At 40.5% G+C, this 26,069-nt stretch overlaps 1 protein-coding gene and 1 long non-coding RNA gene across 2 annotated transcripts; both read right to left on the bottom strand.

Annotated features, from left to right (window-relative positions):
- Nucleotides 1-8,914: 8,914 nt before the first annotated feature.
- On the bottom strand, nucleotides 8,915-11,115 carry LOC132353526 (uncharacterized). The gene is made up of 3 exons (XR_009499043.1): nucleotides 10,881-11,115; nucleotides 10,422-10,471; nucleotides 8,915-9,236 (listed from the first exon to the last, which is right to left on the bottom strand). It is a non-coding gene; the product is annotated as an uncharacterized LOC132353526 (long non-coding RNA).
- A 1,728-nt stretch (nucleotides 11,116-12,843) lies between these two features.
- On the bottom strand, nucleotides 12,844-24,992 carry LOC132352973 (ADP-ribosylation factor 1-like). Its single transcript, XM_059903770.1, has 3 exons — nucleotides 24,906-24,992; nucleotides 22,170-22,294; nucleotides 12,844-13,512 (listed from the first exon to the last, which is right to left on the bottom strand). Exons 1-3 carry the CDS (start codon nucleotides 24,990-24,992, stop codon nucleotides 12,849-12,851), a joined length of 876 nt encoding a protein of 291 aa, XP_059759753.1. The 3' UTR covers nucleotides 12,844-12,848.
- Between the last annotated feature and the right edge of the window lie 1,077 nt (nucleotides 24,993-26,069).

Here is a 26,069-nt window from a genome sequence, read left to right as displayed (position 1 = left end):
GTGAGAGATTTGGCCTCACCTTGGGGCAAGAAATTGTACCACCAGCAATTTTCCCTGCCAATCCTTCTACATGACAAAGCACATATGGATGCAAATAAGCTAATCCTTCTCTGGAAGAGTAAGCTGCACCTGACGGTAGCTTACAGAAGCGCCAGACAGAGAAGATGTGATTGTGAGGTACCTAGGGGATCGCCACAAAGCAGGCTGGGAAAATCCCCACCTGGGATGCCTTAGATAAAACCTAATCATCTGCTGGGATAATTGGCCTCTGAAAGGAATACACGCTAATAATAGCATCAAGCCATAAGGTTATTAAACTGTTGAAAGGTTAGAAATATTTGCCTATTGATTAGAGGATTCCTGAAGATAGCAAAGCCACCAGTTAAAATAAATGAATCAAATGACATGTAGAGGAAGATACTGTGCATCCTCTTAAGTGATAAAGAAGATATTGAGGGACAGGTCTTCTCCTCATGTAACAGAACATAGAGAAATTTCATAAACAGCCTGATGCACCTCTGTAAAAATTGGGAAACCACCTGCCTCCAATTACCACCAAACCACCAAAATAATGATGTTGGTACAAAATATACTTAGGAAAAGGAAAATATTCTTAAATGGATTTGTAGGGACTTCCCTGGTGGCGCAGTGGTTAAGAATCCACCTGCCAGGGCAGGGGACACAGGTTCGAGCCCTGGTCCGGGAAGATCCCACATGCCTCAGAGCAACTAAGCCCATGCGCCACAACTACTGAGCCTGCGCTCTAGAGTCCATGAGCCACAACTACTGAGCCCACGTGCACAACTACTGAAGCCCACACGTCTAGAGCCCGTGCTCCGCAGCAAGAGAAGCCACTGCAATGAGAAGCCCTCACACCACAACGGAGAATAGCCCCCGCTTGCCGCAACTAGAGAAAGCCTGCACACAGCAACGAAGACCCAATGCAGCCAAAAATTTAAAAATAAATTTATTTTTTAAAAAAAGGATTTGTAAATATGTGGTCTAATTCATTTTCCAGAATATGCCCCTTTAATTTCTCTCTCTACCCTGAATTTTCTAATGACAAGAAATGTTTTAAAACATGTCTACAATATCACTGCTATTCCTCCCATAGAGAGATGGGCGTATATCCCCCCCTCCTTAAATATTAGTGACTTGCTTGTAACCAATGAGATGCAGGGGAAGTGATGCTGCATGACTTCCAAAGCTAGGCAAGGAAAGGCAATGCAGCTTCCAACTGGTTCTCTTGCAACACTCACTCTAGGGGAACACAGGCTTCATATAATAAGTAGCTGCCCTGAGACCACCATGCTGGAGAAGGTGAGGAATGAAGCTTTTACTCACCGTACCAGCTATGGTTCCAGCTAACCACCAGCTTCAACTCCCAGTCATGTGAATGAGCCATCTTGGATGTCCTGCCAGCCAAACCTTTAGATGACTGGAGCCACAACCAACATCTGATCACAGCAGCACAACAGACCCCAAACAATGGCTCGTCAAGCCATTTCCAAATTCCTGAGCCACAAAAATACGAGCAAATAAAATGGTGGTTTTTTCCAAACCACTAAGTTTTGGGGTTATTTGTTACGCAAAACTTTGTTGACCATTCCCTAAACTTCCAACAAATAATAGCTAACATTTTGCAATGCCTTTCAATTGACAAAGTGCAATGATATCATCTCAATTAATTTGTATAAATATCATGTGAAACAGGTGTAATAATCACTCATTGCAGTGACTGGGACAAATGCTCAATAACACAATCAGGATTCAGATCCATGTCACCTTATTCCAATGACCTTCAACATTGTGCTGACTCCCAAACATGGTAAATGAAATATTTTAAGTGGCTAAAAATGTTATCTATTCAAAAATGCTGGATAGTAATGAAAAAACTAACAGCATTGTTACTTTGCTTGTTATTTCCAGATGGACTGTCTCTTCATACGTTTATGTATTTTTATAAAATTTTAAAAGTAGTAATAAAGCAATTCCTGGAGAGTCTAGCTGACAGCCAATTCTTGCATTCCTTTACATTTGTAAATAACAAGATGATTTCTCTATAATTTTACCTTCAACATTATAAGGAACAGACCAGTTTTCACGAAATGAAATAAAGCTGAATTTTAACCAGGCATGGAGAGACTTGTATTTCATAACAACTCTCTGGATTTCACATCTTTAAACACACATTGAGAATTGATTGATTGGGGTCCTTAAAATTTAGAAGTTGCTTAATCCTAAAAGAGTTTGCCAAATCTGGCATGCCTTCTAGGTATTTCGAGTTCCCCTGCATTAATTTTTTACAATGGATAAATCAACAAAAACACATTTACTTTTTCCTATTAAGGGCACCGATGTGATACAAATAAGTATAAAATGTGCTTCCAGCCTTACAAAAGCTTACAGTCTTGTTGGGGCTATTCAGAGATAAATTTGTATGATGCAGAAGAAACCATACTGGATTAGGAATACATTTCCCTACATACCTAAAAACGGTGCTGTAAAGATTAAGAATGAAAATGCCTTAAAGTCACAAAACACTGAGCAAATGTAATATAAAATATGTGCAAATTAAAACAGAAAGATTTTATCCAAAACGGTGGTTGCAGCCCATGGTACAATATTTCTGCTCTGTTTTTAGAAAGTATTAAGTTGTATCTAACTGACTGATTCCAAAAGAGATAGCCAATTGCTACTAACCCCTTCTGATTACATACACCACAGGAGAAGAAAAAACAAAACCAGGTTTCCTAGGAGTGATAATCAAGACGGACATTAGCGAAATTCCAGGAATTCACTATGAAGTAGGGGGTCACCGAAAGTCTTAAGTCAAGCTGAGGCTTATTAGCAAGAGATGATGCCTAATTAAAGTGAAAAAGACAAACCAAATTGTGAGATATATATAAACCATTTCTTACAGCAATTTATCTAGACTCTCTGAGAATAAATATTTACATACTCTATGGTTGCTACGAAGTCTTTTCCTTAAGTTATTTTTTTTTTATCACCACTAAGAGGACGTGACGTGTTCCAGAGAAATAAACTGGAGAATCAGGCATAGTTCTCTTGTACCAGGCATCTAATTTAATGCTATCAGGAAAATCTAAGAAATATAAGGTTCTCTTGAAACATTAGGGATACAGAAGAGAAGATGCCTGTTTCTCTTCATCTCTGTGTTTAAACACAAACCAGTAGACGAAACTGTCCTCCTTAAAGTGATTCAAAACACCAGCAGGATGGGACGCTGGCTTGTAAATCAAGATGCCAATATCTTGATACCAATGCCCCTGTGCTGCACTACAATCTTTTGGCCCACTTTTGGCTGCAGTTTCCTATTAAAAGAAATAACCACAGTGGAACACAGAACGTTCAAGAAAATCTTACTAAGGAGATTCCAGTCCTAGACGGTGACCTACACACCAAACTTGCAGCTACATGATGGAACAATTTCCTCTTGAAAAAAAAAAGAAAAACCTGAAAACTGGCTGAGCAGCGCCTACGCCTCAGGCGAAGGAGAGAAGGAGCGGGTAGGAGAGGCCAGACACGGATGGCATCACCCCTGAGCGGCAACTCACAGGCAGGACGGAGCTCAAACCCTGAGCTTCTCCCTGAGGAGTGAAGACTCTGAACCCCACATGGGACACCCCCAACCTTTAAGACCTGCACCTGAGACATGAGCCCCAAAACCCCTAGCTTTGAAAACCAGTCACTTCACGATACCTGCACTACAGCCGTCCGAGAGGCAGCTGTGGAAGGCCCGCGCTCAGACTCACCAGCCCTGGGTCCAGCGTGGAAGCCGCCTGCAGGGATGCCCCAGCGGCTGGGGGAGAAGCTGTTTGCCGGTCCTGAAGCATCGGCCTGAGGGGCAGGCCTCTGATTTAACACATTTGGGAGCCTGCTGGTGTTCTCTCCGAAGGAGGCTGGCAGGCAGGATCTCTGTGCCCTCCTTCCAGGGCCAGGATCTCCCAGGAGGGAGTTTTCACACGTGTCAGGTACCCGGTTTTACGTCAAGTGCCCCAGTTTTATGTCAGACGCCTGGTTTTACCTCTGGTGCCCCAGCATTATGTCAGGCGCCTGGGGAAGTCTGGTGCCCAGGTTTACATCAGGTGTCCGGTTTGACACAAGGTGCTGGGTTTTACATCTGGTCCCCCTGCTTTACATCTGTTGCCCCTGCTTTTCGTCAGGTGCCCAGGATTTACGTCAGGTGCCCCAGTTTTACGACTGGTGTCGGGTTTTAAACCAGGTACCCGGTTTTACGTCAGGCGCCGGCTTTACGTGAGGCACCGGTTTTACGTCAGGTGCCCCTGGGGTTTACATCAAGTGCCCCAGTTTTACGACTGGTGCCGGGTTTTACCTCAGATGCCAGGTTTACGTCAGGCGCCCGGTTTTACGTCAGGCGCAGAGCTTACGTCAGGCGTAGGGCTTATGCCAGACGCCCGGGCTTACGTCAGGCGCCAGTTTTACGTCAGGCGCCCGGTTTTACGTCAGGCGCCGGTTTTACGTGAGGCACCGGGCTTACATGAGGCACCAGTTTTACGTCAGGTGCCCCTGGGGTTTACATCAAGTGCCCCAGTTTTATGTCAGGCGCCCGGGGAGTCTGGTGCCCAGCTTTACATCAGGTGCCCGGTTTGACACAGGTGCTGGGTTTTACGTCTGGTCCCCCCGCTTTACATCTGTTGCCGCTGCTTTTCGTCGGGTGCCCTGGATTTACGTCAAGTGCCCCAGTTTTACGACTGGTGCCGGGTTTTATACCAGGTACCCGGTTTTACCTCAGATGCCAGCTTTACGTCAGGCACCGGGTTTACGTCAGGTGCCCGGTTTTACGTCAGGTGCAGAGCTTACGTCAGGCGCCCGGTTTTACGTCAGGCGCCGGCTTTACGTGAGGCACCGGGCTTACGTGAGGTACCAGGCTTACGTCAGGTGCCCCTGGGGTTTACATCAAGTGCCCCAGTTTTACGGCAGGTCACAGGTTTACACCAGTAACACGTCAGGTGTCATGGTTTTACATCAGGTGCCTGGTTTTATGTCAGGTGCCCCAGCTTTACATCTGATGCCCCGTTTGTTTGGGTTTTTTTTTTTTTTTTGAAGTAAAACTTTTATTATTTGCAGTTTACGAGAATATTTAAAAATAGTCAAAAGAATCTACATACAAACTAATAGAATTAGTAAATTATTTTAGCTAGGTAGGTCTCTGGATAGATCAATAGACAAAAATTGTATTTTCATACACCAACACCAAAAAATTTGCAAGTGCAGTTTAAAATGAATTCCATTACAGAGCATGAAAAAATATTAGCTATCTAAGGAAATAAGTAGATTCCCCTTATTTGTGGAGGATATGTTTTAAGACAGCAGTCCCCAACCTTCTTGGCACCAGGGACTGGTTTTGTGGAAAACAATTTTTCCACGGATTCGTGGGGAGGAATCGTTCAGGCAGTAATGCCAGCAATGGGGAGCCCTGGAGAGCGGCAGATAAAGCTTCACCCACTCACCCGTTGCTCACCTGCTGTGCGGCCCAGTTCCTAATAGGCTGTGGACCTGTATCACAGCCCGGGGGTTGGGGACCCCTGTTTTAAGACCTCCCCCCGCCAGTGGATGCCTGAAATCAAGGATAGTTCTAGACACTGTATATAAAGTTTTTCCTATACATATGTACCTCTGATAAAGTTTAACTTATAAATTAGTTACAGTAAGAGGTTAACAACAGTAACTAATAATAAAATACAACAGTTATAACAATATACCATAATAAAAGTTATATAAATGTGGTCTCTCTAAATATTTTGTTGTACAAATTTAATACCTTTTCTGTCTTTTAACTAAGCACTTACACACTGTGGCTGTATCTTTTGCAGTTTGACGTGTGACAGCAAAACTAGCACAAATTTCTTTTTCCTTCACAATTTCGTAGACAGAACATTTGTTCTTACTAGATCTTAGCAACCTCAGCACTTAGTTTTTCCTTTATTAAGTCAAGAGCTTTCACCTTTTCACTTAAAGGAAGCACTTTATGGCTTCTCTTTGGCATATCCGAATTGCCAGCATCTCTACTCGTGCGCTTTGGGGCCATTGATAAGTAAAATAAGGTTTTCCTGAACACAAGCACTGTGATGCTGTGGTAACCAAGCAGGACCTACGGGGCCTTCCGGGAAAGACCCCTCCCCCCCAAGTCCTCTGCTTTGGCTCCTCTGTGAAGTACCTAATAACAGTATCAGATGCACGTTTCCTGAGTTGTTTTACAGATGCTAAAACCACTACCAAGTGGAAGAGGTTAACTGCTTGATGACCATGATGAGCACGTAGCCCCCAGACCTACTGGAGCCTCGGGATTGACAACGTTAACCCCTGTGACATCACCTTCTTACCTCACCATCAACCTTTCAGAGAATTGTGCCCGAGCTGATCACATACCCTGGGTGTCCCCTCCTTCACCTTGCCTTTAAAAATGCGTCCCTGAAACCCATCAGGGAGTTCAGGTGTTTTCGAACATTAGCTGTCCTGGACTCCTTGTCTGGTGCTTTACAGTAAACAGGGCACTTTCCTTCACCATAACCCGGTATCAGTAGATTGGCTTTACTGTGCATGGGCTAGCGGACCCAAATGTGGTTCAGTAACACAGTAACAGTCGATTTGATAACCAAGAGGGCTACTAGGTAAATAACAGGTGGGACAGAGCAGGAGGGCATGAGATTTCATCATGCTACTCAGAAAGGCGTGCAATTTAAAATTTATGAATTATGTCTGAAATTTTTCATTTAATATTTTCATACTCTGGATTGGTGTACCAGTTTTACATCTGCTGCCCTGGGTTTTCTTCTGTTTTGTTTTTAAGATCTTTATTGGAGTATAATTGCTTCACAATACTGTGTTAGTTTCTGTTGCACAACAAAGTGAATCAGCCATATGCATACATATATCCCCATATGCCCTCCCTCTGGAGCCTCCCTCCCACCCGCCCTATCGCACCCCTCTAGGTCATCGCAAAGCATGCCCTGATTTTTGAGGCTGCCTCCAGGGGACACCTCTACATCACCTGGCTCTGGTGGCCGTGGGGCCTATGCTTTCAGCCCCACAGCACTGTTTATATTTGCATATTTTAAAATCTACTGCCTGAGGGTCTGGCTTCCAATCAGCCTGAATCTAGGTGCAGACTGAGATTCCCCTGGTTTGTAACACAGACTGGTCTTGGCAAACCCTTATCTACTAGGAGACATTAAAAATAAAATAGGCTGTTTGGACAATCACTGAGGTTTGAGAGACAACAGGAGTGAGGCAGGATTGAACGGTCAGGCTCATCTCCTGCAGGAGGCCACTCCTTTAAGTCTGGCTGCTTGATCTAATGCATAGAAACCAACAGAGAGTCAAGCAAAATGAAGAAACAAAAGAATATGTTCCAAACAAAAGAACAAGACAAAACCTGTGAACCAAACCTTAATGAAACAGAGATAAGTACTTTATCTGATAAGGAAAATCTTACTGAGCACTGGTCAGTGGGATGAAGAAATGGGGGTGGCCAACACAGGCAAGATGGAGAAACACACCAGGAAAAATAAATAATTGAGAAAAATATTAGATACTGAAAAGTACTATGAAGAGTACTACTTATAATAGCATAATAAAATAGTAGTATTAAAATAGAGCTGATATGTAAGGTTTCTAAACCTTGGAACTTGATACTTTGGACTGGATAACTCTCTGTTGGGGGGGTGGGTTTCTTGTGCATGGTGGGATGTTTTCCAGCATCCCTGGCTTCTACCTATTAGATGCCAGTAATATGACCCCTTCAGTTGTGACTCAAGACATTGCCAAGTGTCCCAGAGGGAGAGAGAAATCACCCCCAGCTGAGCACCACTGCAGTGGAGCCACTAGATGATACCTTTCAGCTCCAAATGTTTATCCTCATAATGAAACCAGAATACTGCACATAATGAACCTGCCCCATCCTCCCTTTTCAACCAACCTTTGTAATGATAGACGCCATCCTCTTCTGTACCCAATTGTAAAGCTTGCAGAGCTGTTTGCCTCAATAACATTCCAAACCTGTATTGTAGGAACTGAAAACACCATCAGACCCTGTAAAATAGATGACAAGGTGTCCTGCACTATTGACATAGTTAAGAACCTCCAGGAATAGCGCTTCTAAGCTATTATCTGGAGACCAACAGGAATGTTGAAGGGTTTCTCCACGTGAAAGCACTTATCTGCACAGTCATAAAAGATAACCCATTACCATGGAAGGAAATCTAAACTGCAATAAATTTCAAAAGAGAAGAATGAGGAGGAGTAGGCATAAAGGACTAGTAGAAAATCTCAAGGGAGAATATGCTCAACACAGAAAGGGGAGGAGGGCAGTGGAGGCCATGACTGCATTGTATAGGGAGGGACCTGGCACTGCCCGTGAACAAGGAGACACTTAGAAAACTGATGCAAATGCATCAAGAGGGTCTAGGGAGTACTGTTTAGACAAGGCCTTCTCTCCGTCATCCAAATCATATTCAAATTAAGTTGAAACCATGACAAAGAAAACCTTTGTATTTGATTCTATCCACTGAGAAATTCCATTTGGAAGCTGTTAAATAGCTCATGAAATTAAAACTCACACCTGAACTAAACGACTCCATCTTCCTTTGTTTGTGCCAAAATTTTAGGGCCTATCCCATAAAATATTTTTAGGACAGAAACTTCAAAACCTCTAGGAAACATGTTTAGTGAGCATAAGAAATCATTGAGCTATAGATATTTATGGCAAGTAAAAATTGGTTTTCATTAGTTACCTTTTCTAAATAATACTCTTACAGATTAAACTAATTTTTAATAGAGAATTGACATGACTCTCTACTTATCTTACAACGTTCTCTATTTTGCTTCTCTATTATATTAATACAATTTAAAGAAATAAAACACAGGAATCTTGAATTTTTTTTAATTTTATTTAATTTTTGGCTCGTTGGGTCTTCATTGCTGCACGCAGGCTTTCTGGCTTTCTCTAGTTGTGACGAGCAGGAGCTACTCTTCCGGGGGCTACTCTTCGTTGTGGTGCACGGGCTTCTCATTGCGGTGGCTTCTCTTGTTGCGGAGCATGGGCTCTAGGCACACGGGCTTCAGTCGTTGTGGTGCACAGGCTTAGTTGCTCCACGGCATGTGGGATCTTCCTGGACCAGGGGTCGAATCTGTGTCCCCTGCATTGGCAGGCAGATTCTTAACCACTGCGCCACCAGGGAAGTCCCAGAAATCTTGAATTTAAAAAAATATATAATGTTAGACCAACTGCTTCCTTTGTTTTTCAGAAGAACACAGATTTTATCACAGATTTCCCTTAAATAAGAAGTATTGGGTTGGAAAGGGCACAGGAGTCAGATGCCTTAAAACACCTCTTCTACCATTCGCCAGCTACATGATTCTGTTAATTCATTTAATATTGCTGAGAACCAAGTTTCTCATACAGAAATTGGATATAACAATTATATACTATTCATGGGGTGGCTGTGAAAATAAAAAGAAATGGCATATGAGAAAAGGCTCTGAAAACCGTAAAGTTCTATCAAGTGCTGTTTTGTTATCATCTTATCATTGAATTAACATAAAATGTGGCCACAGTGTGGTTTACATAAAACATTCAAGCATGCAGATGACCAAGAGGTCCAGCTTGAAGAAACTTTAGTCAGGCTTCTTCCAGACTATAGACCCTGACCTCCCTTTCCTCAGAGGATTTTCTTTAGAAAACATAAATTCTTTCTCTGCCCATTTGATATGTAAATCCTTTTAAAAGCCTCTAACTCCTTGTTCCTTCAAGGAATATCTTCCTCCAGGAGCTGGGAGCCATCACTTTGAAACACTAACATCAAGCCCCCCAATCTCCCAGTTTCTGTGGTAGGGTAGGAGCCCAACTTCCATAAGCACTTTGCTCCAAGTTGTAAAACTACCTTCTGTCATGAAGAGAAGAGAAAGTTTACTTTTCCTTTGGGAAAGACCCATTAGCAAATAGAGACAGCCTATGATTCCCTCATTCCCCAGCTATTCAAAACTCACCCACCCTTTGTTTCAGCAGAGTTAAGTTCAGGCTTTAGTTCTGGCCTTTCTCCTCTTTGCAACAGCCTTGAATAAAGTCTTCCTTGCCTGCTAAATTTTGTCCTGTACAATTTTGGTTTTGATGCGTTTGCAAAAGAATGAAGATATATCCTAGGATTCATTTGCAGCAAAATTTAACAGCCCCCAACTCCACTTGTGACTCACCCAGGTTATAGCTCGCATTAGTCTCTTATAGATTGGAACCTCCTGGAGGTGAGGAACTAACCAAATAACTGACCGCGTCTAACAATGTCCTCTCTATATAACCATGTATTCATGTATGTGAATCAACATGTAGTTATTACTGTTTTCAGTCCCTGAATTAGTATACATATCAGAGTTTAACTTACCAGAAGCCAGAGCACTTGAAATACTTCCACAGGTGGTAGATCTCGTGATGCTGCAAAGCAGATTGCAAGATAAACACATTTTTAAACCACTTTATTGAGGTATGATTGACATACAAAAAGCTGTACGTATTTAATGCACATGACTTGATGAGTTTGGAGATAAGTATACACCCATGAAACCATCACCACAATCTATGCCATAAACCTATCCATCACCTCCAAAAGTTTCCTCACACCCTCTTTACTTATCATTTTTTTGGGATAAGAACATTTAACATAAGATCTATCCTCTTACCAAATTTTTAAGTATATAATACAGTGTTATTAACTATAGGCACTATGCTATACAGTAGATATCTAGGACTTATTCACCTCGTATAACTGAAATTTTGTACCCTTTGACTAATACCTCCCCATTTTCCCCAACCCCAGTCCCTAGCGACCACAGTTCCAACTCACTGCTTCTATGATTTACTTTCCTCTTGTAAGTGGTATCACGCAGTATTTTTCCTGCTGTCTGGCTTATTTCACTTAGCATAATGCCTTCCAGGTTCATCCATATTGTCACAAATGGCAGGATTTCCTTCTTTTTTAAGCTTGAATAACATTTCATTTTATGTGTTTGCCATATTTTCTTTAGCCATACATCTTTTGATGGCATTTAGGTTGCTTCCATGTCTTGGCTATCGTGAACATTGCTACAATGAACATAAGAGTAAAGATCTCTATTCGAAATACTGATTTAATTTCCTTTTAACATATACCCAGGGTGGTATTGCTGGATCATAGGGTAGTTCTACTTTATTTTAAGAAACTGCATACTGTTTTCCACAGTGGCTGCACCAACTTAACATTCCCAGCAGTAGTGCACAAAAGTTCCCTCTTCTTCTCATTCTCCCAACACGTATCTTTTGTTTTTTGGTTTGTTTGTTTGTTGCTTTTCTTTTTTTAACTATTTTTTAATATTTCTTAAAATATTTATTTATTTACTTGGCAGCACTGGGTCTTAGTTGGGCACACGGCATTTTCATTGCCACGTGCAGGATCTTCCTTCTGGCATGTGGGATCTTTAGTTGCAGCATGCAGAATCTTTAGTTGCAGCATGTGGTACCTTTTTTAGTTGTGGCATGCGAACTCTTAGCTGTGACATGTGGGACCTAATTCCCTGACCACGGATCGAACCCTGGGCCCCTGTGTTGGAAGCACAGTCTTAGCCACTGGACCACCAGGGAAGTCCCCTGTCTTTTTTATTTTACTTTTTTTATTTTTTTAGTTAAGAGATTTTATTCTAATAGCTGTAATTACAGTGCTTGTTTGTCGAAATGAAAACTGAAAACAATTATACAAAACACTTGATTACTAATTGTGTTTTGAAAGCAGTAAGAGGTTCCACAGCACCAAATAAACCAGTTCTGAGGTTTTCCCCAAGATAAAGTTTAACAGCTCCAGCTTCTTCAGTGTTTATCAAAATACAAAAGAAAAAAGTAGAGGTTATCATTTTTCGATGGCAAATCCGACCCTTGCAGGCTGAGGGAGTGAAAGCACACGTAGACAGGGGCTCTGAAGGGCTGGGGCTCAAGGATGACCACCCGCGCTCCTGCTGGTGAAACCTCGAGAGCCCGGAGCAGGCAAGCAAGGGGACTGCAGGGCCCCCGCTCCAACCAGAGCGTTCCAACCAAAGTGCGCATGCGGACCCCAGAAAAGGCTGGGGTTCCTCCAAGCGGTCTGAGAGCGGCGGCTGCAGCCTCCAGCCCATCTCCTGGACGGCCATGTAAGCACAGATGCAAGCACAAACGCTATGGGGTGTGGGATGACCCAAGACAGAGCAAATCACAGGGACCCTTCTGTGACCATGCAGAATGGATCATGGCTGGTTCTGCCCCGTTTCATGTTCCCAACGGGAAACAGACCACTGGTGGACCGGACTCAGGCCATTACTGCAGAACCTACACTAGGCACATTTCTCCCTTCTGTGTGTTCAAGTGTTCTCCTTATCTTGTATTTGTAACTATTTTTTTAAATGCACTGAGTTTGGGTTAAAAACCAACCACCAAAATGGATCTCAACACAGATCTAAAGCCCAGAGGAGGAGCATCGGGCTTGTCTGACACAGCGACTCCTGGATGACCCGTGTGCCTAAAATCCCTTCTCAGTACTGAACAATGGGTTGGTTTTCTTTTTATAATAAAAAAAGCTGAGTAATATTGCATAGGAGTACCAGAAACTGCCTCATTGGAAACAAAAACTATTTACATTAAATAAAAACCCAGGTGCAGGCTGCGTCTGCACATTTACAGCATGGTGAAGCACACCGCTACCGACCATGGAGACAGCTTCTGGCACTCACACCCCAGGGGCACGTTTGCCACACGAGAGTAAAGTGAGGGTAGAAGGAGGGAGTGAGAGGGGAGGAGAGAGGAGTACGGCTCACTTCTGGTTCTGGAGCCGATTGGACAGCCAGTCCGGTCCCTCATAGAGCCCGTCCCCGCTGGTGGCAGAGGTGGCCTGAATGTACCAGTTCCTGTGGCGCAGAGAGTGCAGCCCCAGCTTGTCTGTGATCTCGGCTGCATTCATGGCATTGGGGAGGTCCTGTTTGTTAGCAAACGCGAGCAGAACGGCGTCCCTGAGCGCGTCTTCTGCCAGCACCCTCATAAGCTCCTCTCGGGCCTCAGTCACACGCTCTCTGTCACTGCTGCCAACCACGAAGATGAGACCTTGTGCGTTCTGGAAGTAGTGGCGCCACAGAGGCCGGATCTTGTCCTGGCTGCCCACGTCCCACACAGTGAAGCTGATGTGCTTGTATTCCACGGTTTCCACGTTGAAGCCTAGAGTGGGAATGGTGGTCACGATTTCACCCAGCTTCAGTTTGCACAGGATGGTGGTCTTTCCCACAGCATCTAGGCCCACCATGAGAACGCACATTTGTTTTCTGCCAAAAAGGCCCTTGAAGAGGTTTGCAAAGATACGCCCCACGCTGTAGACTAGTGGGAGCAACGCTGGCCAGAGAAGCCCTCGGCGGCCGGCGCAGCTGCTACCCCGAGGCAGGCGCTGGTTTCGCTCCCACAAGGTGGCGGCTCTGACGGCGGCCCCCCTGTTTTTTTTAAATTATAGCCATCCTGACAGGTGTGAGGTGATATCTCATTGTGGTTTTGATTTGCATTTCCCTGATTACTGGTAATGTTGAGCACCTTTTCATATACTATTTGGCTATTTGTATGTCTTCCTTCAAAACCGATGTATTTCAATGCAACTTTAGAAAATAACGATGTGAAGACGGATTATAGATGTGTAAATATACAAATCTCAAGCAATAGCAATATCAAACATTTGTCAATATTAAACATAATTTAAACCTAGTTAATTTAGCCCTAATATGTTTTACTGAAAGATGCAGAAAGAATAGATGTGGCACAGGTACAAGACAAATGAGAAGAGTACAGTCTCAGGAAAAAATAGAGAATATAAAACTCTGCTCTTAAAATCCTTCCATAGTTTCCAATTACTTAAAGCATAAAGTAAAACACCATAACACATCAAAAACTTTGGCCAAATCTGGACCAAGTCAAATTTCTCCCCTTTCTCTCTTTGCATTTGCTTCTCCATCCCTTATACTCAGTGTCTCCTTGTGAATGGAGAGGAACTTCCCCCTACATCTCAGAACCTGAAACAGCCAAATCTATTACTACAATCACCTAAAACCTTTGTTTACATGAGAGGGTTTGCAAATGGGTCACACAATCACTGTGTCACATCCAAATCCAAAAGCCCTACGAAATCTCCTCCCATCTCAATATGACTAGGACTCAACATTTTTCAAGGCAAGTTCATCTATTATCTTTACCATCACTAGCAGTGAGTTTATTATTATTAAGTCCACTTTATTTGTGAGAAATCTGATGTTGAGAGGGTTTATTTCTTGCAGCTTTATGAGGTATACAAAAACTTCACATATTTAATATGTACAATTAGATGCTGAGAGAGTGTAAATTTCTTACTTGTGTCAAGATAGGACTTAAGAAAGTCCTTCAGCCCATTTCTATGTGGGATAATCAGATCCCAGGAGTGATAAAAAGCAATCTCTGATTCCGTACAGCCTGCTGTATGTTCCCAGAAGGGTGCTAGGACTGAAATGCACCCGAAGTGATAAAAGATGGACATAACATCCCCAGGACAACCAACAGGGTTAACTTAAGTTTTTCCTGATTCCCCAGAGCAGCAGGTAAACACATAACACAGACTTAGAATGACAGGTGCTTTTCTGTATAGTCACAGGAACACAAAGGACAGAGGGGCAGACTGGCCTTCTTCTCGGACCCAAGTTGAGCTTCCTGAAAAAACCTGCCTGCCTATGGAGCGCCTCTCCACATACAGGCTGTGTCATTGTCTAAGGCCGTGGAAACTGCCCCTCCAAAGGGAAGAATACTCCTGAGTCTCCAACTTGGTATAGCCATCACCATGCTGTTAAATCCTTTATCCTTTACCTACTTTAAAGGGATTTGTGTCTTTTGCCTGTGTCTCTTGATATCTCACTATCAGTCACTTTCTCCCTTGTGAAAAACATGCAGAGAATCACAAAATAAATAAATAGATTTGGTAGTTCAGAAATTCCAATTACATGCCCAATACCCTTCTACTTTCTGCTTAATATGTAAAGGAATCCTGTAATACAAACCTTAAAAATCACAGAACTGATCCCAAAGTCTAAAATCAGAAAATAATAAAGGCTTTACTAGTGGGAAGCAGCCGCATAGCACAGGGAGATCAGCTCGGTGCTCTGTGTCCACCTAGAGGGGTGGGATAGGGAGGGTGGGAGGTACACACAAGAGGGAGGAGATATGCGGATATATGTTTATGTATAGCCAATTCACTTTCTTATACAGCAGAAACTAACACACTATTGTAAAGCAATTATACTCCAATAAAGATGTTAAAAAAAAAAAACCCTATGAGTGAGTGTCAAGTGACAATTAAGCTGCATCTGGTGGCAGGCTTTATAGTGGCAAGTGAGTTGATGTACTTCAATTGTACAGCTGCATCTGGTGGCAGGCTTTAAGTCAGAATCCAACACTTATTTTAGTCCATGCGTAGCCCGCCCATTATTTTATTTACCACCTCCATCCGCGCCTCTTTCCCACACTGCGCACTTGTCTCAGTCACAGTTTTGGTAAGCCCACAAGCTAACCCTAGCCAAAATGAGTAAAAAACAAATGTCTCTGGAGAGCTTCTTTGAAAAGGGGGAAAGACCCAATGATGAGACAGCAGAAGACTCAAAGACTGCCCACAAAAAGAAAGCTACATTTAAAAGAAAATACCAAGAGTCCTACTTAAATTCATTGCAACAGGCGATTCACATTCTCCAAGCCCACTTTGTATAATATGTGGCTACCGGCTATCCAACAAAGCCATGAAACCTTCAAAACTGCTCACCTATCTCAGCTTTCAAAAGAGTTTGAGCATTACTTCCCAACCACAAAAGACCCCTGAACTGGGAAGGAATGGATCCGTGACCCATTTGTGAATAAGCCAGGTGAATCGATTTTGTCCGTGCTAGAGGAGGATCAACTGTTTGAGATCACAAATGATGGTGGCCTTAAAAGTATGTTTGAGACAACTTCAAATCTCCATACGTTCTGGATTAAAGTCAAGGCAGAATATCCTGAGATTGCTACAAAAGCACTGAAAAGCCTGCTTCCATTTCCAACGTCCTATCCTTGTGAAGCAGGGTTTTCTGCCGTGACAGCGACCAAAACGAGATCACGGAGTAGACTGGACGTAAGCAACACACGTCAGGTATCACTGTCTCGCATCGCCCCCAGATGGGACCATCTAGTAGCAGGAAAACAAGCTCAGGGCTCCCACTGATTCTGCATTATGGTGAATTGTATAATTATTTCATTATATATTACAATGTAATAATAATAGAAATAAAGTACACAATAAATGTAAAAAAAAAAAAAGAAAAGAATAAAGGCTTTAAAGTTGTTGAGGGAGTTCTGTTTCTGGTTAGGATGTAGAACAGTGCAAAAGACCATCATCTCCATGGTAACAACAAGAAAAACAAAATTACTTTTCTATAAAGCTACCAAAGAGCCGTGACAAAAAAGCAAAGAAGCCTTAATGAACTATGATCCAGAGAGAGACAAGCATAGAACCGCAGATGCTTCCACACTTAGCAGCAAATTCCAATCTGACTTTGCAAATTCCAAGCAAACTTGCCAGAGATGGAAGGGGGAGGGATTAGGAGAAACCAGCAGGTTTTAACAGCGAGGACAGGCAAAAGACAGTAGAATCTATGATAGCTCAAATACAAAAAGAACTGTTCAGGCCAACATATCTCCAATCTCCCACCCGCTAGGAATTTTTCTGAGAAATTAGCAGAAATAATTATGAGGACAGGGCTAGCTAAAAGACAGAAAATTTTTTGGCCATTTCATGGTGCTCAGATCCCAGGACCCTGTAAAACTTGAATCCGTAAGTAAATCATAAGCGACTAAGCTAAAAATCAAACTCTTTCAAGTTCAAACTTGGGAAGATCAAAAGGATTAATTTGTCCCTTAGTTGTAGCAACAGTAGTAAAGAACATTGGGGGTTTCCCTATCTGGGCTATTGTAAATAATGCTGTGATGAACATAGGAGTGCACATATCTTATCAAATAAGAGTTTTCATATTCTTTGGATAAATATTCAGAAGTGCAATAGCTGGATCAATGATACTTCTATCCTTAATTTTTTGAGGACTCTCCATACTGTTTTCCATAGTGGCTACACCAATTTACATTCCCACCAACAGTGTAGAAGAGTTTCCTTTTTTCCACATCCTCTCCAACACTTGTCATTTCTTTCCTTTTTGATGATAGCCATTCTAAGGGGCGTGAGGTGATATCTCATTGTGGTTTTGATTTGCATTTCCTTTACAATTAGTGATGTTGAACATCTTTTCATGTGCCTGTTGGCCATCTGCACATTTTCTTTGGAAAAGTGTTTATTCAGCTCCTCTGCCCATTTTTTAATTGGATTGTTTGGTTTTTTGTCATCGTGTTGTATGAGTTCTTTACATATTTTGGAATATTAACCCCTTATCTGAGATATGATTTGCAAATATATTCTCCCATTCAGTAGGTTGTCTTTTCACCTTGTCAATGGTTTCCTTTGCTGTGCAGAAGCTTTTTCGTTTGATTAGGTCTCACTTGTTTATTTTTGATTTTGTTTCCCTTGACTGAGGAGACATGCAAAAAAATATTGCTAAGACCCATGTCAAAGAGTGTACTGCCTATGTTTTCTTCTAGGAGCTTTATGGTAAGCATACAACCTAAGTGTCTATCAATGAATGAATGGATAAAGAAGATGTGATACATATATTTACAATGGAATACTCCTCAGCCATAAAAAAAAAAAGATGAGATTTTGCCATTTGTTACGACATGGCTGGACCTTAAAGGTATTATGTTAAGTGAAATAAGTCAGATGGAGAAAGACAAATATAATATGATTTCACTCATGTGGGCTATAAAAAAAATTAAAGTTTTTGATTAATTTTTATTGGAGTATAGTTGATTTACAATGTTGTGTTAGTTTCTGCTATACAGCAAAGTGAATCAGTTATACATATACATATATCCACTCTTTTTTAGATTCTTTTCCCGTATAGGTCATTACAGAGTACTGAGTAGAGTTCCCTGTGCTATATAGTAGGTTCTTATTAGTTATCTATTTTATATATAGTAGTGTGTATGTCAATCCCAATTCCCAATTTATCCCTCCCCCCCTTTCTCCCTTGGTAACCATAAGTTTGTTTTCTCCATCTGTGACTCTATTTCTGTTTTGTAAATAAGTTCATTTGTACCGTTTTTTTAGATTCCAGATATAAGTAATATCATACGATATTTGTCTTTCTCTGTCTCACTTACTTCACTCAGTATGACAATCTCTAGGTCCATCCATGTCACTGCAAATAAAAATAAATGAACAAAGCAAACCAAACAAACAAACCAAAAAATAACAACCACATAGAGCTGTGGTTACCAGAGGGGAAGGGTAGGGTGGGTGAAATGGGTGAAGGGAATCAACTGCATGTTGATGGACGGATTTTTGGTGGTGAGCACACTATAGTGTACACAGAAGTACTGGAGTCAGACAAGTACAGCAGTCAGACAAGAAAAAGAAATAAAAGGTATTTAAATTGGAAGGGGGGACTTCCCTGGTGGTCCAGTGGATGGGAAGCCATGCTCCCAGGGCAGGGAGCCCAGGTTCAATCCCTGGTCAGGGAGCTGGATCCCACATGCATGCTGCCAAGTAGGAAATCCACATGCCACAACTGAGAAGTCCACATGCCACAACTAAAGATCCCGCATGCCGCAACTAAGAAGTCCACATGCTGCAACGAAGATCCTGCGTGCTGCAACAGAGACCTGGTGCAACCAATAAATAAATAAATAAATAGATAGATTTTTTTTTAAATAAATAAAGAAATTGGAAGGGAAGAGGTAAAATTGTCATTATATGCAGATGACATGATACTACATATAGAAAACCCCAAAGACTCCACACAAAAACTACTAGAACTGATAAACAAATTCAGCAAGGTAGCAGGATACATGATTAACATTCAGAAATCAGTTGCATTTCTTTACACTAACAATGAAATATCAGAAAGGGAATGTACAGAAAATACCTTTTAAAATCACACCCCAAAAAATAAAATACTTAGGAATAAACCTGACCAAGGAGGAGAAAGACTTATTTGCCAAGAACTATAAAGCATTAATAAAGGAAATTGAAGATTACTCAAAGAAATGGAAAGATATCCCATGCTCTTGGATTTGAAGAATTAATATTGTTAAAATGGCCATACTACCCAAAGCAATCTACAGATTTAATGTAATCCCTATCAAATTACCCATGACATTTTTCACAGAACTAGAACAAATAATCTTAAAATTTATATGGAACCATAAAAGACCCAGAATTGCCAAAGCAATCCTGAGGAAAAAAGAACAAAGCAGGAGGCAAAACTCTTCCAGACTTCAGATAATACTACAAAGCTACAGTAATCAAAACAGCACGGTATTGGCACAAAAACAGACATATGGATCAATGGAACAGAATAGAGAGCCCAGAAATAAACCCACACACTTATGGTCAATTAATCTTCAACAAAGGAGGCAAGAATACACAATGGGAAAAAGTCTCTTCAGCAAGTAGTGTCAGGAAAGTTGGACAGCCTCATGTAAACCAATGAAGTTAGAACACACCATCTCACTCTACACAAAAATAAATTCAAAATGGCTTAAAGACTTAAACATAAGACCTGACACCATAAAACTCCTAGAAGCGATCATAGGCAAAACATTCTCTGACATAAATCATACCAATTGTTTCTTAGGTCAGTCTCCCAAGGCAATAGAAATAAAAACAAAAAATAAACAAATGGGACCTAACCAAACTTACAAGCTTTCACCCAGCAAAGGAAACCATAAACAAAATGAAAAGACAATCAACTGAAGGGGAGAAAATATTTGCAAATGATGCGACCAAAAAGGGCTTAATTTCCAAAATATACAAACAGCTCATACAACTCAGCAACAACAAAGCAAACAACCCAATCAAATAATGGGCAGAACACCTAAATAGATATTTCTCCAAAGAAGAAATACAAATGGCCAATAGGCACATGAAAAGATGCTCAACATTATTAAAGAAATGCAAATCAAAACTACAATGAGGTACCACGTCATACCAGTCAGAATAGCCATCATTAAAAACTCTACAAATAACAGATGCTGCAGAGGATGTGGAGAAAAGGGAACCGTCCTACACTGTTGGTGGGAATGTAAGTTGGTGCATCCACTAAGAAAAACAGTATGGAGGTTCCTCAGAAAACTAAAAATAGAATTACCATATGATCCAGCAATTCCATTCCTGGGCATATATCCAGACAAAACTCTAATTCAAAAAGATACATGCACCCCTATGTTCATAGCAGCACTATTCACAATAGCTAAGACATGGAAACAACCTAAATGTCCATCAACAGATGAATGGATAAAGAAAATGTGGTACATATTTACAATGGAATACTACTCAGCCATAAAAAAGAATGAAATAATGCCTTTTGCAGCAACATGGATACAACTAGAGATTATCATACTAAGTGAAGTAAGTCAGAAAGAGAAAGACATATGATATCACTTATATGTGGAATCTAAAATATGACACAGGGCTTCCCTGGTGGCGCAGTGGTTGAGAATCTGCCTGCCAATGCGGGGGACACGGGTTCGAGCCCTGGTCTGGGAAGATCCCACATGCCACGGAGCAACTGGGCCCGTGAGCCACAACTACTGAGCCTGTGCGTCTGGAGCCTGTGCTCCCCAACAAGAGAGGCCCCGATAGTGAGAGGCCCGCGCACCGCGATGAAGAGTGGCCCCCGCTCACCGCAACTAGAGAAAGCCCTCGCACAGAAACGAAGACCCAACACAGCCAAAAATAAATAAATAAATTTATAAAAAAAAAAAATAAAAAAAAAAAATAAAAATAAAAATAAAATATGACACAAATGAACCTATCGATGAAACAGAAACAGATTCACGGACATAGAGAACAGACTTCTGGTTGCCAAGGGGGAAGGGGTTGGGGGAGGGATGGAGTGGGAGGTTAAACAACAAGGTCCTACTGTACAGCACAGAGAGCTATATTCAATATCTTATGATAAACCATAATGGAAAAGAATATTAAAAAAAGAATCTATATATATATATATATGTATAACTGAATCACTTTGCTGTATAGCAGAAATTAACACTATATTGTAAATCAACTATACTTCAATTAAAAAATTAAATTAAATTAAAATTTTGGGGTGGTGAGCACACTATAGTGTATACAGAAGTAGAAATATAATGTTGTACACGTGAAACATAATGTTATAATATATACAATGTTATACATATAAATTTATATAATGTTACTACAATAAAATTTTTAATTAAAATTAATTAATTAATTAATCATAAATAAAGTAAGTTAGTGGTTGAGCTGAAGGACAAAGTGAAATCTCCTAAATAATTGAATCAGCTATAAACTAAAACTAACTGCAATTGTAATCCAGCTCTGACCCAGATTGAAGTAAGTGGAATCTAAAAGAATAGACCTGGTATTGGCTGCCTGGTTGAAGGAAGTTCTTGCACTCTCTGAGAATAAAGAAAAGAAGAAAAGTCATCATATTTCACTTTTGACTGTTCTTTAATGACTGGTATACAATAAAAGTTTATAAGACATGTAAAGAAGCAGGTGAATTGACCCATAATCAAGAGAAGGAAATTCAATAAAGAAAGACTTACTGGGACTTCCCTGGTGGCACAGTGGTTAAGACTCCACACTCCCAATGCAGGGGACCCAGGTTCAATCCCTGGTCGGGGAACTAGATCCCACATGCATGCCGCAACTAAGAGTTTGTATGCCACAACTAAGGAGCCCACATGCCACAACTAAGGAGCCCACCTGCTGCAACTAAGACCTGGCACGACCAAATAAAAACAAATAAATAATTTTTTTTAAAGACTTACTAATGACTCTGAAATCTACAGACAAAGACTTTAAAACAAGTATTATAAATATGTTAAATAATTGAAAGAAAAAGATAAATTGAATGAGTTTAGAGATGGTGGATTTTATGAGGGATCTGTAAACTTAAAATAAATAAAATTCAAATTATCGAGCTGAAAAATAACAATTTTTTTAATAATTGAATACTGCTGGAGGCTGCGGTCCCTCTCTGCCCGGGCCTCTCCACACTGCTGCATGCGCTTTTGCACAGTATGGTTGTCGTATTCCAAGAGTAAGTGTCCCAAGAAGCAGGCAGTAGAAGCTTCCAGTTTCTATTGTCAACAAGCACAGAACCCAGATTCAAGGATGGAGACATAGACCTCACTTCTCAGTAGGAGGAATGTCACAAAATTTGGGGGCCATTATTGAACCCACCACAACAAGAGAATGGATAAACAAACCACGGTCTATTGATGCAAAGTATTTCTACTCAGCAATTAAAAAAGGATGGACTATTAATTCACACAACGTGGATGTATTTCAAAAACGTTATGTTTAGTGAAAGAATCCAGACTCATAAGGAATAAATACCAAATCATTCCATTTACATAAAGTTCAAAAACAATCAAAACTAACTTATAATGAGAGATATCAAAAGAGTACTTGCCTCTTGGGGAGCAATGGACTGAAGCGGGGCACTCAGAAACTTTGAAGGTGATGAAATATTCTATATCTTTATTCCCACGTTGGCTTCATAGGTTTATAGGGGTGTCAAAGCTCACTGAACTGTACACTTAAGACCTTTGTATTTTACTGTATATAAATTAGACTGAAATAGAGCTGTTCAAAACACAAATAAAAAATTATTGAATGGACATATATACACTACCAAACGTAAAATAGATAGCTAGTGGGAAGCAGCCGCATAGTACAGGAAGATCAGCTCGGTGCTTTGTGACCACCTAGGAGGGTGGGATAGGGAGAGTGGGAGGGAGGGAAATGCAAGAGGGAAGAGATATGGGAACATATGTATATGTATAACTGATTCACTTTGTTATAAAGCAGAAACTAACACACCATTGTAAAGCAATTATACTCCAATAAAGATGTTAAAAAAAAAAAAGAAATTTTCATAGCAAAAAAAAGAAAAATTATTGAAACACAAGCACTTATGTGGTTCTGGATTGGATAGTGATTTCTACAAACCAGCTATAAAAAATATAACTGGGACACTTGGAAATAGTTTACCATGTTTCAGATATTAGGTGAGATAAATTTACTCATCTGTAGAGACCAAGATAGTCAACTGAAAAAAGCATATCATAAAACAATGTGTACAGTATGATCACTATGGTTAAAAATATAATATTATAGAGGTTTATTAGGGAAGTGAAAATGCTCTCTATCATACTGTCATGGTGGATACGTCATTATACAGTTGTCCAAACACATAGGATGTACAACACCCAGAACGAACTCTAATGTAAACTATGGACTTTGGTTGATAATGATGTGTCAATATAGGTTCATCAGTTGTAACATATGTACACACTCTGGTGGGGGATCTTGATAGTGAGGTAGGCTATGCCTGTGTTGGGAGAGGGGGCGTATGGGAAGTCTCTATATCTTAATTTTCTGTGAACCTAAAACTGCTCAAAAATGTCTTAAAAATATAGATAGACACATAATATTACTCATATATATTCTTAGGGAAAATGTAGGTGGAGTGTTACTAGAGTGTTACTGTGGTAATCTCTGTGCCGTGGGAATGTATGTTTTTATTTTATATTTTTGTTTGCATGGCATTTCTTATAGAAGTACTGCTTCTATAATAATAAAGGTTTACATAATTAACTTGCATTTTGTTTGTGAAAACAGTGTTGAAAATTCTTTTCTTAAAATCTGTTCCCAAAATATGCCATTTTTACCTAGTATTATTTCAATTAGACTGTAGTATGTGCAGTATTTAGTATAAGATTGAATAAAGCATAACAGGTAACCTTTATGAAACCCTTAATATATGCCAATCACCGTGTTTTGCTCTTGCATTTAAACCTTGCAACAGCCGTGTGAGAAAGGTGCTATTACTTTTCCCATTTGCAGATGAGGAGCCTGAAGCCCAACACAGTCACCAAACTAAGAGAAGTCAGAGTCCTCCCTTGTCATCACTCCTATGCAATCACTTACAGTTTCCATGCTACACGTGCATAATCTCCCTCATCCTCAAAGCACTATTTTGAGATTGCAATGGCTCATCTGGTGAAACCAAGGATCCTAAGAAGTGGAATAACTTGCCCGAGGTCACAAGCCAGCCACTGGCATAGCCAGTGATATGAAAGCAGGTATGTCTGCTATTGACCAGCAACTGCTACACTGAATCCCTGGCTTTATCAGCAGGACACAGTGTTTTCATATGAAGCCCTAGCAGAGACTATAACACCATGCTTCCACTGCACAACTTGTAAAATGCCCAGATAAGAGAAGAGATATTTATGAATGGTTGTTGGAAGGAAATGCGTCCATCCATTTCTTTATAATCTAGAGCTAAAGCCTGATCATCAGAACCTTGCAAGTTCAGAACATATTATCCTGGCCTGCTGCAAAATTGCTTTCCCTGAGTTCAACGTTCTGTCCTCAGCACCTACTGAGGGATGAGTCAAGAAAACATTCCACAAATCCCACAAATGTGTTTGCAACAGAGAAGTCATAAGTGAACATTTTTACCTTGTCTCTCTTACTCTCCTGTTGATAAGGCGAAGCTCTCAATGAGAACTACCCTTTAAAATTAGTTACTGGGTGAAACTTTACATTCCTTGAGAATTTTCCTTAGCATTTATTTTATTTTTTATTTTAAAAACACTCAAATAGTGCTTACCTTGTGCCAGCCACTGTTCTAAATGCTTTACTAATACTGGCACATTTGATTTAATCCTCATAACATACCTGTATAACGAAGTTACTTCTATCATTCTTATTAAGCTTATGAAGAAATGGAGGCACAGGGTGATTACTTAATTTGCCTAAGGTCATACGGTTAATAAGCACTTTTTTTTTCCTTACTTACAATTTGAAAAAAAATGTGTTTTCTTTCTCACTGGGCTTGCTAGGAGGTTTGGAAGAGAATTTTTACCGAACCCTAGAATTTTTGTAGGATTCTTCACCTGTAAACATGCATTTTGTTTTCCTTTGAAGTTCTAATACTGCATTGTATGTTGCATTTTCTTTGTTCATGGATGGATAGATACAGGAATAAAAATAAGGATGGAGCCAAAGACTGAGATCTAGATACAACTACAATTATGTGTGCAATTCCTATATGCTAGGACAAGTACTTTGTAACATTAAGTCAAGGGGAAAGAATCATTTCTGTATTTGATTAAAGGTTTAATATATGTTCAAGTTAAATCAAATTCTGAAACAAAGATATAAAGGTAATTCAAATAAGAGACTAAATATGTTTAGGCAAAAGGGAGAAGAATGGTAATTTTTAATATAATTTTTAACAAATAATGGTAATTTTTTAATGCACAAATTCAATGAGTTCAGAAGAAAAGGTAAAAGTATATACAGGAGTTTGTCATACTGCCCAGAGCTTATCGTTTTTTAAAGCAATTTTTCTTGTACAGGGTCCAGAAAAGCAATAAATTTAACAAGGCACAGGAAAGCAATCAGGAGCCCAGGTATAAAGACCGCATACTAGAACACAGTGACACTAAGAAATACCTGTTCTTGCCTTTTGTTGCAAATAAGATCCTTCAGCAACAACAGATTTTCATTTGTAATCATTCACAGCCAATTCCAATTTAGTGCAGATGTGAGTTTAGCTCTGCAGCTGAACCAAAGCTCCTTCACATGGGGAAGTATTTTTCAATTTTGTCTCTATGAAATTCCTTTGTCAGAAAAGGGACGAGAAGAACTGTTCCCATGGGCAGTGGAAGGCATCTGTGAAAAGAAACACCTGTTTATTTGGATGCTATTTCTTTATCAAGTTACTTATTCACTGATCATCCCTCTAGGAAACATGCTAAAGATATTGCCAATATTATTACATCAGCATAGGGGTTGAGAAACCAATTGAACATTTCTCTGACCAGAAGTATTACATTT

The sequence above is a fragment of the Balaenoptera ricei genome, chromosome 19 (genome assembly GCF_028023285.1).
Source record: "Balaenoptera ricei isolate mBalRic1 chromosome 19, mBalRic1.hap2, whole genome shotgun sequence".
NCBI lineage: Eukaryota > Metazoa > Chordata > Mammalia > Artiodactyla > Balaenopteridae > Balaenoptera > Balaenoptera ricei.
The sequence above is the reverse complement of the archived record's forward strand: the minus strand, read 5'-3'. Positions and strand labels throughout refer to the sequence as shown.

Excerpts from the sequence above, each read along its gene's own strand:
- LOC132352973 (XM_059903770.1), bottom strand. The coding sequence starts at position 24,992 with ATGACCTTAGGCAAATTAAGTAATCACCCTGTGCCTCCATTTCTTCAT. Across the intron at positions 22,295-24,905 it reads GAAGTAACTTCGTTATACAG|AAACTGGAAGCTTCTACTGC; the intron begins GTATGTTATGAG and ends TGTTGACAATAG. Across the intron at positions 13,513-22,169 it reads AGGGACCGCAGCCTCCAGCA|GGGGGCCGCCGTCAGAGCCG; the intron begins GTATTCAATTAT and ends TAAAAAAAACAG.